This window comes from Rattus norvegicus, chromosome 13 (genome assembly GCF_021556685.1).
Source record: "Rattus norvegicus strain SHRSP/BbbUtx chromosome 13, alternate assembly SHRSP_T2T, whole genome shotgun sequence".
NCBI lineage: Eukaryota > Metazoa > Chordata > Mammalia > Rodentia > Muridae > Rattus > Rattus norvegicus.
The window spans coordinates 93744827-93759903 of record NC_141546.1 but is presented as its reverse complement, the minus strand read 5'-3'; the positions used below and the strand labels follow the sequence as shown (position 1 = coordinate 93759903).

Sequence of the window (15077 nt, the reverse complement as noted above, 5' to 3'; positions counted from 1 at the left end):
GTACAATAAAAAGCAGAGAGAGAGAGAGAGAGAGAGAGAGAGAGAGAGAGAGAGAGAGAGAGAACACGAATAAATGCATGCCTTTCCTCACAAGATAAATCACAGAAAATCTATTCTGGGTTATATTTCAGCCCATCCCTACCCCTGGTTAAATGGGCCCCACGTCTCTGCAAATGTCTGATCAGGTGCAGTGTGTATAGAAATGATGAATCAACATAGTATTTGACATACATCTTCTGGAAACTTCATTTGTAATCTCAGCGGCCCCAAGCCTTTATTTTTTCCTTTTCCCCATTTTTTTTCTTACAAATATATTTTCTCCGAGGCTACTTTGTTCAGTTGTAATAATACATAGAGAGAAGAAAAAAACCATTATCTGATTAGAAGGAGTGGAGGGAGTCAGCGTGTGGGTGTGCCACACTGATTCCTCGTAGCACATATGTTTTATTACATATTCACTGTAACATCAATAACAGTGTCATTGTTAGATACAATGTGCAAGGTAATGGGAAAATAGCCAGTGAGATGAAATATATGATGCCAGCTAGAATATATGTTTGTGTGCGTGTGGGGAGTTGCGTGGGTGTGGCGGGGGGAGGCAGAGATTGGCCGGAGCATATGCATTTAAACTGCTCCAGTTATCTGTCCCTTAAGGTACAGAGCTAAGCGCTGTAATTATCATGGATACCCATAAAGCTGGGCAGAATTAAACTGACAAACTGAACTATGAGGACGATGAGGAGTGCTGAACGGGAAGTAATGTGGAATGGAGACTGATGTAGGGAATGTGACTGTAGGAGGAAACGTTTATCTCAGAGGGGCATGACCTGCCAGTAGCTGAGCCTTTCGTATGTACCTATGGTATTAGCACATTGTCTTGAGAAAGGTTTGGGGGCCATTTTTCAGGCTGCAACGTACCCTTTCTGCTCAAAGGATGCTGTCACTGCCGTCAGCATTTACATCTGACTTTTAAACATAAAGCACAAGAACATTTTCATTATAGAAATTAAGGTACAGGGTTGAAACAACGGACAGTTTCTCCTTTTACTTCGGTTTTTAGAGACAATGTTTCTTTTTGTGAGTGCAGTAGGCTGTGTCTGTGTCCGAGGAATGAGTCAATGAGTCGGTCTGTCTGCCCACCACCCACGGCTGTGCACATAGTGTTGGTCCTGATCCTGACAAGATTTATTTTTTTCTCTGGTGGCTTTGAGCCCCTGCCTGCCTGATGGTGGGACATCCATCATATATTTCCTAGTGTGGGAACCCTTCTCCATATTGGCATAACGGACCATCCCAGGTGATTCGGAGACTGAAAAGGAGGGACAGGCTGTTTTCATATTAAGAACTGTTCAAAATGTAAAAACTGACCACAATATTGGTAGCAAGTGACCCAATCTCAAGCAAACCCTCTAAGTATTATTTTGCCTTTTCTGGACTTAGTTTGACTTCTGATATTTATGCTTCTATTCGAATTCTATTCGAACAAAGCATGTAACCAGATTCTAGATCACATTTCTGATTATGAGCTCGTGAAAGGCACTGGGTTTGCATAGAGAGGTTCTATTTCATATTAGCAATTATATTTCTCCTTAGCACATGAATCATTTTTTTGGGTCAGCATTTCCTGTGTAGTTAGCCAGTGATTTGATTTACTTTTACGGTAGGAAACTCTTCCTTTGTCAGTAAGCCTTTCATAGGGTGATTTTTATCCGTTGTTTGTTTGCAATACCATACTCCAATGGGGGTTACTAAAGAAAGCTAAGCCTCTTGTTTAGTTTAGGAAAAGCTGTTTCAGACCTCAGGCTGATAGGATTTACAGAGTCTTTGTTTGTTTGTTTTGTTTTGTTTGGTCTCCTGAGAGACAGTTTCTCTGTGTGGCTCTGACTGTTTTGGATTTGCTCTGAGACCAAGCTGGCCTAGAACTCTAAGAGATCCACTTGCCTCTTCCTCTAGAGTACTGGGACTAAAGGCGTGCACCCCCCTGCCTAGCTGGACTTGTAGTTTTATTTTTGGTCCCTCCTGACAGTCTCAGTGGTGCCTGGAGGTCCTTGGCATTCACAGTGATTCTTGTTATACTGTATCAGGATCTATCATGTCTGTTATTGTTTTCTGTTTCTTGTGCTTTTCCTATTTTTGTCTTTCATTATTTTCCTGCCTTTCCTTAAATATCTTCTTCGCAGCGATTCTGTTTTCTCTTCTTCCCTGTGGTTTTAGTTTTCTGAGCTAGGGTCTTACTATGTAGCCCACACAGGCTTCAATTCATATATCCCAAGATAACTTAACTAAGAGCTTCTTGCAATAGCCTCGGAGTACTTGGATGACAGGTATATGTCACATGCTCCCTCTTTTGGGAAAGCACCTGTCGGTGTAAGAGTTGGACCAAATAGAAGACAGTAATGGTCCAGACAGCCTTAGCATCATATTTAAACTGGACTTTTCACCTCAACTCTCCATTGCTTAGCCTAAATCATGCCAGTAGAAGGGAGATATTTTAAGATATGTAAGCAATATAAGCCTTTGGTTGACTCCCTCTGTCCCCCCCTCAATCCCATATGTCCCAGTCATGTTTTACTCCTTCTCCATCAGCAACACAGGCTTTCATTCGGAGTCCTCCCATGGCAGGGTAGCCTGTCTCAGACTTGGCTGTGATACCCCTGGAGTCCCCCTGAATTGCTTCTGTACCCTATCTTTTTACAACTGTTTAGACCTTCTGATGAGGGCAAGCCACCCCAGCACTGGTGACTTTGGGGATTAGACTTAACAATTACTCGTGCCAGGGAAGTAAAATGTTCTTTCCGCCAGGGTCACACAGAACCTGCTGTTGATATTTTGGTTACCTCACTATAGAGATTCCGGTGGAAGGGTCTAATTCATTTTATGCGTCTCACAACGTTGACCATGTTGTTATGGTTTCTCTGTCGATCACGGTTTGGCAATTCTTCTTTTCCAGTGAAGGGCCGTGTGGTAAATATTCTTGGCCGTATGACTTGGTAGAGACTTCTCCTCTCGGCCTTAGCACGAAGAGGGTACAACTACGGAGCGTGGCTGTCTTCTAGTATAACTTCCCAAAATGTGGCCACAAAGATTTGACTTACATAAGTTGCAGTTTTCTGAACCCTGTACTGGGTGACGATGGCTTACTCTGGGACCCTCGTGTTATTATTTCCCCACATTATAAGGTTTTTGGCTAACCAAGATAGGATGATTGCTAAAGATGGAATGATTTACTTGTTTCATTTTGTCATGACTTGGTGCCCCCGTGGACATTCCTGGCCTCATTCCTTCTTTGTCTGCGGCCTTGGTTTCCTGCTCTGAGTAAGGGTCGGTGGGAAGGGCTCTTGCTGTGCTCGGTATGTGTGGTGAACTGTGCTGCTCTTGAGAGACCAGACCATCTCCATCTTGGGTTCAGGCCCCATCTTAGAGAACCTAAAGTTAAACTAGAGTTATCCAGGAAGCCTGCGCTGAGCACTAATTTCCGGGTTCCTCCCCAACTAGCCTGCACCTAACACTAGTTTACAAGTCACTCCCTAACTACCACCAGTCAGGAGGAACGCAGGAAGTTAAGCCTGCGGTTTGACTCCCAACATCAGCCAATTGCACTGAAGGGCAATGATGGGCCCTCAGTCAGAGCTGTCAGTCCCCTGCCTCTGTAAATCTTGCTTGACTGCGCTCCCATGCTTCCCCCTTCTGTCCTGCTGTGTAGTGCGACTGCATCAGTATTGGCTCCTTGGTGTCTTCTGAGGTTGACGAACACTTTGAACAGGCACGGCACATTCTGTCACTGAATCTCCCGCGTTCGAAAAAGAAATCTTTAGGCAAGAGTTTGATCACTGCCCTTTAGTTTTAGCCATCTGACAACCTGCCCCACATCTACTCTCGGATTCCCAGATTCCAGCTCTGCGGATCTTCCCACCTCCCCGGGCCTGTGATCCAACCTCGGGCCTTTCCAAGCACAGAGGTGGGGCTGTCACTCACTTGCTACCAAGTGCTCTTGAGTTGAATGCAAACTTTCAGGTCTCTTTTCTTGTCCGCAGATTGTGGGGCATCTCGCCTACTTTGAGTTTTGCTCTTAGGAACCCCTTGTAGTGAGTGGTGCGAGGTATACATTGAATGCCTTTCAGTGATTAAAATTAGTCCAGGGGCTGGGGAGATGACCTAGTGGCTAAAGGCATTTACTGCCAACCCTGGTGCCTGAGATCCATGGGGGACTGTGAGAACAGACACCTGCAAGTTGTCTGTTCTTTGGCGTCCACACACTCACCGTAGGCACATGCATGTATGTATGTGTGTATGTACGTCTCTACGTCACAGGTGCACACACATTAATAAGTAAATGTAATAAAAACGTTCCACTATCCATTTTTATTTCATGAACAGACACAGTTTCTAGGGTACTTCTTAGAGCATTTAAACAGATAATATATATCTACATATGTTTGGTGCATGTAGGGCTATTCTAGGTTTGAGAATTTTAGCCTCTCTCAGACCTGTCTCTACATCTTATGATAATTATGTTTATTGCCCTCTTACTATATTGAAATGAAAATAGTTAATGCAGTCTACCTAAATTTGTATATCTATTATTATTATTTACTTAGTGTTGCTGTAAAATTATAAAAAATGATGCCCCCCACCCCCCCACACTAGGTCCGGCACCGCAGTGCCCCAAGATATCTGGTGGACATCTTCATCTCAGTCAGCAAAGCCTCTCACCCGCTCTGCTCCATCCCGTATCACACTGCCGATGGCTTCTCTCTGAGCCCGGCAACAATCTCTCTACCCATCCAGTTCCCAAGACAGGTTGCCACCGTACACATGTCTCCAACCACCACACACTCTCTTGAACTTAAACCACCACAACACAATAATTGATAAGATATAATTTGCTCATCTAGACATACAAAGCCCTGTACACATCCATCCCTTAAAAATATTCATAACAACCTAGAAAGGTGCAGAGAGGAATCGTACATCCACCTCCATGTTCTCCTGGCTGCCTTTCTCCTCCTTCCGGTTCCAGTCTCCTCCTCTCTAAAACTTTTCTCCCACCCATCCTTCCTTCTTGTCCAATGACAGGCCTCATTCTATCTTGTACCCTTGTACCCTTGTACCTGCCTTCACCTGTATGACATCATCCTTCACTTTAGTTTACTTTTTTTTTTTTTTTTTGAGGCAGGGTTTCTCTGTATAGCCCAGAGATCTGCCTGCCTCTGCTTCCTGAGTGCTGGGATCAAAGGCGTGCATTATCACACCCAGCTCACATTTGTATGTTTATAAGGAGAAAAAAAAAGTAACAAAAATAATGTGTCTTGTTATGTAAGTCGTTAGGCATGACGAGACTGGAAGACATAATTAGTGAAATACCGAGGCACACACACAGAGCCGCTCTGAGAAGGAAGCACACATGTATAATGGAGCGCCTGCAGGATTGGCAACTCTGGTAAAGGAGCTATGGCCTTAGCTGATCCAGCTTTATAAAGCATTGACGAACCTTCTCAGTCTTTCCTTGACTTGACAAGGACAAAATTCAGTGCTGTAAGGACTATGTAAAAACAAGCAAACCAAGGTTTAGTTCTAGGCTGAGCCAATCAGAAACACACTTTTCCCTTCACAGCATATCTCCAAGGACATAAGAAACTTTGTTGCCTTTGGGATTAGTTTTCCTCTTGTGGAAGTGTCCTCCGTGGGAGGTCTGGATTCTCGTTTTCTGCTAATTAAATGTCTGTCATGCACTGCAACATCACACCAAACAAAAGTAACAGTTTCCAGGGCAACCTTCCTTTAATATTGGTACTGTCCTCATTGGGAACTTCTCATGTGATTAGTTTGTAACAGTTATAAATACTGTGAAAGCCACGGAGACTTGCAGTTTCTGAAGTTATTTTTCGAGTCCGGAATGCTCCGACACGTGGTGTTCTATCACAGATTTTGATTTCCTTTTCTCATCTGAAACGCAAACCTCCTGTTGTCTTTGCTTCATACCGTAATGCTTGTTTTTCCTTTATCTCCCATGATACTTTGTGTGTGTTGTATAGCATTGTTAATTTTGATCTGTGAGAACAGAAAACATCCCAGTCAGTGTTGTGAACAAACTTAATTGTGTTCTTGGTTGGCAGTAGAGCGAGAATATAGGGAAACTGGCCATCATTTGAGAAAGCAGTGTTCACTGAAGTCCAATGCGCCATCGAGGTGAGTTTGTAGAGGGAGGATAGTGCCAGCCATCGTTTCTGAGTGTCTTAGCATGTGGAACAGCTTAGTAGGCTCACTGGTGGGCTTCTCTTTGTTAGCTTTATGGTAAGAGTCCAAGCAGCAGGTCTGAGAAAATAGTTTTAAAAACCCGATTTTTATCATCATGGTTAGAAGACATGGAGTAGCCAGAAACTTGCATCTGAAATGAAACAGTTCCAAGTGGTATGATCATGTTCTGTGTTTAGGACTGATGACTTGATCCTGCTTTTGGATAGATTAAAAACAATGAGTGTCTACAGTCCTCTAAAACCGATGGGAGGATAAGCACACTGCTCATTATTTTCACAGAAGGACTCATGAATAGAATGAAGGAACATTTTTCCTAGTGTCTGTTTATTACTTAGATAGAGCAGTGTTCATTATGTTAAAGACCAGATGTTACTTTTGACGAGAATTCTCTAAATTCTGCCAAGTGTCCGAGCTGATCATTTCTAGTCTCATCATCATCATCGTCGTCATCACCATTGTCATCATCATCATCCATTACATCCCCATTGCATTTTCTCCTCCCTCCACAAAGAGCAAGCCTCCTACAGATATCAGCCAAACACAGTTTAACCAGTTACAATAAGACTAGGCACAAACCCTCGTACCAAGGCTGGATGAGGTGGCCCAGGATTGAAGATGTGTGCCATCACTGCCCGGCACAATTTCTTACGTAACTTTCATTGCCTCATGAAACACAGGCAGACTTGAACTCATTATGTAGTCAAGACGGCCTTAAATTCCTAATCTGCGTCTTCAGCCTCCTGAGTGCCTGGTTTATAGGCTCATCATGCTGGTTCTCTTTCTGACCCTCCTCCTCCTCCGCCTTCTTCCCCTCCCCCACCCCTCCCCCTCCTCCTCCCATCCTTGGCAGCAGTCGGGCTTGAGCCAGGGCTGCCTCATGCTCTGTTCTTCTCATACTTCCTAAAGTGGAACCAGCGTAGTCCTGCTGAGATGTGAGTGAGTGAGGTGTAAGCATTGGGATGAAAGATTACAGAGCGTTAAGCACGATCATCATGGTCATCGTGAGCAACTAACCCTGAGTGGACTTGGTAGTGGAAGCGGTGGGCTCATCAGCAGTGTCTCCCCAACCCCAGGTTACTAGGGGCCTGGCCAGACTGACACAGTAGTCTTTGGTAGCAAAAGGCTCACCAGAACACAGTATGAGTTAGATGTCAGATATGCCTGCGATGGAACTTATGAGACATTCGCTCTGGCTGTTGTCCTGTCCTCAGGGACCACATCCTTCCCTTCAGTCTGCTCACGTCTAGCTCCCTGACCGAGCCCGAGGCTCTTCTCTCCAGCAGATCAGAACATTTGTCTTCCAAACTGTACACTTTTATGAAAAGGGATCTTTTATAATCAAGCCAGGGCATAAGTATGACCTTATACTGTCTTATAGTTTTGAATCTGTTAGCCCACCTGGTATATCTGACTTTTTACGGAAAAAATTTCCCTTTCCCTGTGATTTACTTTTTTAGCCTTGGTGATTCTTTCTTTAATATACTACTATATACATTACCTAATACTGAATTTAGGAATTAAGAAAGGCCCGCTGATTCTTACTGTAGAGTATCCCAGCCTTATAATGACCAGAGGCCAAATTTAAAGGACAGTGTGAGGCCGGGGTGTTTGTGCCTTTGTGCAATGGCTGCTTTCTTGACAGAGACTAAATTCTAGACCTTATGCAGTATTACAAAGTGCATTTTGTACTTTATAGTTCTCTTTGGGCTGTCAAAAATAAATTAATGTTGATGCTTCTCGGTGTTGAAAACAGGTTGGAAGGAAAGTTGACTTCCCCTCCGATGCCCTTTCCTGCTCTTGTCTTCACAGAAAAAAGCCTGGCCGGACCACAAGCGGGAATGCAAATGCCTCAAAAGCTGCAAACCCAGGTATCCGCCCGACTCCGTGAGACTTCTGGGCAGGGTAGTCGTCAAACTGGTGAGTACACGTCACGGAAGGTGCCTGGGTCAGACTTGACAAAAGCAGTCGCTGTTCCTGTTCATATTTAAGGGTGGGACAGCACTCACGTTAAGGTGGACAGTGGAGTATCCCAGGCAGTGGACTAAGATAAGGAACTCCTGTTCCTGTCAGTCACTGGCTTGATGGCAGCGAGGTGCACAGTCCCTATCAATAGACATAGTACAGTCTCTTTCTTGAGTGCATGAGGTAATGGATATTAGCAACTGTACTGTGTTTTTCTGTAACTTTTTTCCCATGAATACACTGCATGTATGAGTCTTCATTGTCCTTTCAAATGAGGGCATAATTAGATAATAATATAGTTGACACTTTCTTCCTCCTCCCCCCCTCCCCTCTTCCTCCTCCTCTTCTTCTTCCTCCTCCTCTTCTTTCTCTTCCTCCTCCTCCTCTTCCTCTTCCTTCTCCTCCTCCTCTTCCTCTTCTTCCTCCTCCTCCTCTTCTTCTTCCTCCTCCTCCTCTTCTTCCTCCTCCTCCTCCTCATTCTCTTCTTCCTCCTCCTCATTCTCTTCTTCCTCCTCCTCTTTCTCTTCTTCCTCCTCCTCTTTCTCTTCTTCCTCCTCCCCCTTTTTTAAATAGAGCCAGGATTTGTGATTTCAGCAGCCCTGTCCACTATAATACAGCAGAGACTGGAGCCCTACCCTGAAGAAGCTTCTAGATTGTTCCTCGAGGGCTGTAGCATAAACGTCTCAGATTATTGCAGGGCCAATTTGGTTTCTTCACATATTCATTGACTTTTGAATTTTTGTTTTCCTTTCATCTCTACCCCAAACTTCTATAGAGACTTTTATAGTGGGAATTTCTTGTAAAGGAGTTTTTTCTTTGGAGATAAAACTGCTTAGGTGAAGTTGCAGGTTAGATTTTAAAATTGTTACTAAGCAATTTCTAAAAAGTGCTGTAGAGACCGGGAGGCACGACTAGGACCTGGCGATGCTCACTGTCCAGCCTGATGCCCTGAACTCTGTTTCTGGAACCCATCGATGGGAGAAAGGGAATGACTGCTGACTGTTGCCCTTTTATCTGCACGCACGCACGCACACAAATAAATGTTTTTTTAAAAATGTTTTTAAAGTTATGAAGAAAAGCGATAAATGATCTATAAAGATGATCTTAAAAGTGTAATTGTAGCTGGGTGTGGTGACTCATAGTTTTAATGCCAGCACTCATGGGATGGAAGCAGGTGGACCTCTGAGTGATCCAGTCCAGCCTGGTCTACAGAGTATTTTCTGGGACAGCCAGTGCTACATAGTGATGTGGTCTCTTCATGTCTCAAAACAAGCAGTCAAGCAAACACTTTCACCAGAGGATCCAAGTGTGCCAGAGGTGCACAATTACATATCAAGGCACTTACCTGGGTTTTAGTGTTTTCTCCTTTTCCTTCACAGATGGATGGCAAGCCGTCAGAGTCAGAGAAACTTTATTCCTTTTATGATCTGGAGTCCAGTAAGTGATCATTCATTAGTTTCTTAAAACTAATCCTGCCAGTTATCTGCTGAACCCCGTTTTCTCTCACCTTTCCAGAGGCTTGGTCTCGGGCAGCCGCTTTCAGCCTGAGGGTGGTGACCATTGGACAACACATATTTCCAAAGGTCTTAGGAGCTGAGGCACCACTCAGTAGCAAAATCACAGTCATGAAGTAGCAACAAAAATAATAATTTTATGACTGGGGTGGTGGTCACCACGACACGAGGAACAGTATTACAGGGTCTCTGCCTTAGGAAGGTTGGGAACCACTGGTCTGGGACCTCACTCATGACGGGCACACATTTACCCACTGGGCTGCCTTCACAAACTGCTTTTAACAGCAACTTTGTTTTTCTGTGTTCATTACATGAAACCTAAAGGAAGTTTTTGTTTTTATAAACAGCTAACATGGTTTTTTTCCTACTTGATACTAGTGTAGATTGAGGTTTGTGAAGGTTTGTGAAGAGACACAGTAGACAGAATAGTGTAATTGAGCATGTGGACCATCTGCATAAGGAAACAGTGCTAGGGGGTTGGTACTGTTAAGAATTAATAAGTATAGGGTATATGGGACAATGTTAGTTTTGTGAGTTTTTTTGTGTCTTTTTTTTTTTTTTTGGTTCTTTTTTTCGGAGCTGGGGATCGAACCCAGGGCCTTGCGCTTCCTAGGCAAGCGCTCTACCACTGAGCTAAATCCCCAACCCCTTTTTGTGTCTTTATTGTAACGCTATACAAGTGTTTTGTTTTGGTTTTTTTTTTTTTTTCTTTCTTCGAGAATAAGTGAAACTCTGCATTGAAAGTAGGAAGTTCTGGCCTTTAAAGGACAGCAGATGAGCCCTTGCTTTATTCTTAGACGCACTGAGCGGGGACCATCAGCCAAGTAGTCCCTTTTCTGTCTGGCTGGGTCGTGCTTATCCAAGTGATGCTGATTTGAACATTTCATGATCGAGAATGCTCCAGCTAGAAAGACTCTTGTAACAGGAGGTCTTGCTCCAGTAAAGGTCACTCCAGACACCCTGAACTGACCTGAGAGGGCCATATCCTGAGCCAAGCCTTGGTGAACTTTAGATGACCCTGAAGCTGTTGTCATTCAAGATGGGAGTTGGAACCCCACTCCATGAACTCAGAAAAAAGATGTTTGGTTGATTAGGCCAAAAGCTGTTTTTTGATTGGTACAAATGCAATCCTTTATTTGCATAGCATACTTCCTCTGTTCCTGGCTCAGTCGTCAGCAGGCTGGGTATCTGCTTTTTCAGTTCAGCCAAGACTCCTTCCTGTGCTGACTTTGTGGTTTTTTTTTTTTTTTTAACATTTAGTACAATAAAAAGCTTCCCTCAGATGGACTTCTCTTGCCTACCTGTGATTTTTATCATGGGTAGAATGGACTGAGCTGGTAACACAAGGAAGAGGTGTGGTGGCTGTAGTCTAGCACCTGAGAAAGGATAGCTGACCAATGACTGGCTCAGGTGTAGAGAGTAAAAGCAGGGTAATTGTCGTAGAAGCCAAGAAAGACTTCAGAAGGCAGTGGGCAAGAGACCAGGGGCCTTGTCTCCAGAAGAGTTCCTTGGGAGTTGAAAATAGAAGGTTCCTCCATCTAATGTGCTTGAGTGCTGTAATGCTGGCACTGGGTCCTGATACTGGGGAACTGTCATCCCTAGCTGATGCTGATTGCTGACAGCCGCTGTTGTGCAGACAGGCTGAGTAGAGCCGAGGATTTTACTAGCATTCTTGTGTTGGTTTGGGCAGCACTGAGTCAGGGCTGTATGCCTCTAAGTTGTGTACCTTCTAAGGTCTGGAGTCATAGACCTCTAGTTCTTTAGAATTGAAGCTATGAACTTTGGAATCTGTTAATCTAACCCATAATCCTTTGCCACATGAGGAAGTACTAATGATTGCCTCATGAGCAGAACCAAGGATCTCAGTTTGTTGGTAGTATAGCTCTTAGTCTAATTGACACTTTGCCTTCTGTTTCTTCCTCCCCTCTTCCTCTTTTTCTTCTCTCCTTTTTTTTTTTTAACCATGTTATGGAGGAGTGACACAGTGAACGGGGCGATATAGGGAGTCCCTTAGTGTCATCCTGTCTTTAGATAGATACTAAGGCAGGTCTCAGGTACAGACGACTTAGGCTCTGTGATTGTATTGGGCATTGTTCCTTCCCTCAGCTACCATGATGGTTGCCAGCTACCATGGATGCCTTAAGGCTCCCCAGATGTGAGGTCAAGCACAGTGCTTGACTATTGTGTAGTTACAGGTCTTCTTCACTGAGCTTGTAGATGGTTCCAGTCTCAAACCAGCTAGAACTGGTAGACTACGTTTGTTATACATTTTACCTACTGTCCTGGACCCTAGGTGCCAGTGATAATAAATTGTTATATAAGAAATCATGGGTTAAGTATTCTGTTGGATAAATAATTTGAAGAAAATATGGGAACCTGACATGAGGAAGAGTGTTAGTTCAATTTGATGTGTTTTTTCAAGTTTTAATAGAGAGCTAATTAGTCATTTTTCTTTGTAGTACTGCTAGATAATTAACACCATTTACACTGAATTCGACTATTAACATTAGCCCCGCTCAGTAGCAAGCCATTATATTGCCTTTGGTGAAACGTTCTCAGATGTTATTAGTCTGGTGGTTCACTATGAGCCTTAATACGGCATGTGTGGTATAATTTCAACCAATGTCCAAGGAGGTCTTATTAGCTTTAGAAAAATCAGTGTATATTTTTATAAAAATATAGTTGACACATAAAGTATTTATATAAATTTATGGGGTCTAGTATATGTAATATAACATATAACAGTAAAATTAAGGTAATTAGCTTTTCAAAAAATGTATCATTTGTATGTATTGGGAACCTTTTGCAAGTTGATATGTTTTAGTAGAAATGATTCAGCGTAAGTACACAATAAGTAATGATGGTCAGAAATCTATCATGTTTCTGTATTGGTAGCATTTAGACTATTTTTTATCTAGTAAGGACTTAAGCCTGCACGCTACAGAATAGCAACTGATCCCTCCTAGTTGACTGTACTCTGGTATCCATCACCCAGCCTGTCTCCATCCCATTGCTATCTGTCCCCTCTCCCATCTGATGACCACTGCTTCATGTTAATGAGATCCTCTTCTGTCCTGCTTTAACTTTGTCATCTTGGTACAGCCTAGAGTCCTCTGAGAGGAGAAGCCTCAAGGAGAATTGCTCGGATCTGGTTGGTGTGTGAACATGTCTGTAAGGGATTGTTTCCATTCTTAGTTCACGTAGGAGAGCCCAGCCCGTTCCTTGAGCAAGTGGTCCTGGGCTACCTATGCAGAAGACCTAGTTCATGAGTCCCTGGGTGAGCCAGAGGGCAAGTCAGAGAGTAGTGTTCACCCATGGGTTCTGCCTCCAGTTTGAGCTTTCAGTTTTTGCTTCACTTCTTTGTGACTGGCCCAGAAATGTAAATCTGATAAACCCTTTCTTCCCCGAGTTGCTTTTAGTCAGAGTGTTTTTTATCACAGCAATGGAAAGGAAACCAGAAACTTTAAAACTTTAAAGCTTTAAAACTTCCTAACGTGAATGAGAAAGTGCGATCTCTGTCTTCTGGTGCCTGGTTTCTAACACCTGGGAGTTTCCTGCTGCATACACGAACCGTGTTTTCTTTATCTGCTCATCCCAATTCCACGTTTTGAATAATGGACATGGTGCTTCAGTAAAGATGGACAGGCAGGCCCCTTGCTGGCACAAGGCTGTTTTGTGTAACCGATTGTGTGCTGTTGTGTAGGAGTGCCTGTTTCACCGAATCTTTGCCGGAATTGACTGTGTTAAGTGTTTGGATAATCATTGGAACAGGAGCAAACTGACATCTCACTAATTTAGTTCCCATTTTCTGGTGATTAGTGCTGTGGGGGATTTGTCATGTGTGGGCTCACCATCTCTTCTCTTCTCTTCTCTTCTCTTCTCTTCTCTTCTCTTCTCTTCTCTTCTCTTCTCTTCTCTTCTCTCTCCCTCCGTCCCTTCCTCACTCCTTCCCTCCGTCCCTCCCTCTTTCTTCCCTTCCTTCCTTCGTTCCTTGCTTTGTTTGTTTCTCCTTCCTTCCTTCCTTCCTTCCTTCCTTCCTTCCTTCCTCCCTCCCTCCCTCCCTCCCTCTCCCCCTCTCTCTCTCTCTTTCTTTCTTTCTTTCTTTCAAAATATCTGTCCAGAGCATACACTTTCCTTCAAACAACATCTTTATCAGCATTTCATATTGTTGTGGATTATTTTGAGTTCTTTATATAGTCTAGATATTAGTCCCTTGTGACAAATCGCTTACAGATCTTTCTTCTGTTATGCATGCTGTCTCTTTGCTGTTCCAGTTGTATTCTTTGTGCAGATATTTTTGTTGATGACGGATTGGATCTAATTTTCTAATTTCTGTGTCTCTTGATAGTATATTGGGGTCATCTGCAAAAGCTTTGTGCGTAGGTCCCTGTCCTAAACCTATTCCTTTGTTTCTTCCCCCAATTGTTTTATGGTTTGGGATTATATATTTATGTTTTTGATACATTTAATATTGCTTTTGTGTATGAAGGGAGATAGGGTTCTAGTTCCGTTCTTCTGTATGTGAATATCTACTTTCTGGACATAATTTATTGAAGGCACTGTCTTTACCTGTAGTGCATATTTATGGCATCTTTGCTGGGAATCATTTTGTTGTGTGAACATTAATTTCTGGCCTCTGTTCTGGGTCAGAGGTGGGTGTATCCGTTGTTCTGCAGTGACCATGGTAGGCTTTCTGTGGTGACAGACAGATGTTCTTCAGATGACACATTGTTGCATCTCTAGCTGGTTTGCTCCGGATTGTCTGGCTGTCCGATGATTTCCCCTGTGTCTGTGAAGGACATCATCACTTATTTGTAGGAATTGCGTTGAGTCAGTGTATCACTTGGGTGGTGTGAGCATCTCAACGACATTAATTGTTCTAACTCATAGACACCGGTTGTCTCCTTTAGTGTTTAATTCCCTCCCTCCCTCCCTCCCACCCTCCCTCCCTCCCTCCCTCCCTCCCTCCCTCCCTCCCTCCCTCCCTCCCTCCCTCTGCTCCTTTCTTCTCTCCTCTTTAGTTTCTTCCATCAGAATTCTGTAGGTACAGAGAGCTTTCACTTCTTTGGCTACATTCCTTCCTATGTTTCATTTTGGGTCACAGTTGTGACTTTGTGTTTTGTTTCTTTTGTTGTCAGGTTTACTACAAATGTGTAAGAAGTCTTAGTAATTTTTATCCAGTTTTGTATCCAGATGCATTACAGAATTACTGTATCAATTGTAGCTCTTTTCTTGGGTCTAGAATCTTTCTCTTTAAGGAAACATAAAGAGAAGGGGGCTACCTCCAGGCCTGCCTGTGTTTGTCCAACATGGAGATCCCTCAAAGTTCAGATTTCTCAGGAC

At 43.4% G+C, this 15077-nt stretch overlaps 1 protein-coding gene across 2 annotated transcripts in view; it reads left to right on the top strand.

Annotated features, from left to right (window-relative positions):
- The window catches only part of Smyd3 (SET and MYND domain containing 3), a 556924-nt gene that overhangs the window by 100058 nt on the left and 441789 nt on the right, over positions 1-15077 (top strand). The window contains exons 3-4 of one of the 2 annotated variants that reach the window (NM_001025762.1): positions 8068-8175; positions 9600-9657. In NM_001025762.1, coding sequence (NP_001020933.1) covers positions 8068-8175; positions 9600-9657 — 166 coding nt within the window. Of the gene's footprint in view, positions 1-8067; positions 8176-9599; positions 9658-11576; positions 11608-15077 lie in introns of those variants that run through there. The other variant, XM_087581431.1, reaches the window with a different exon arrangement.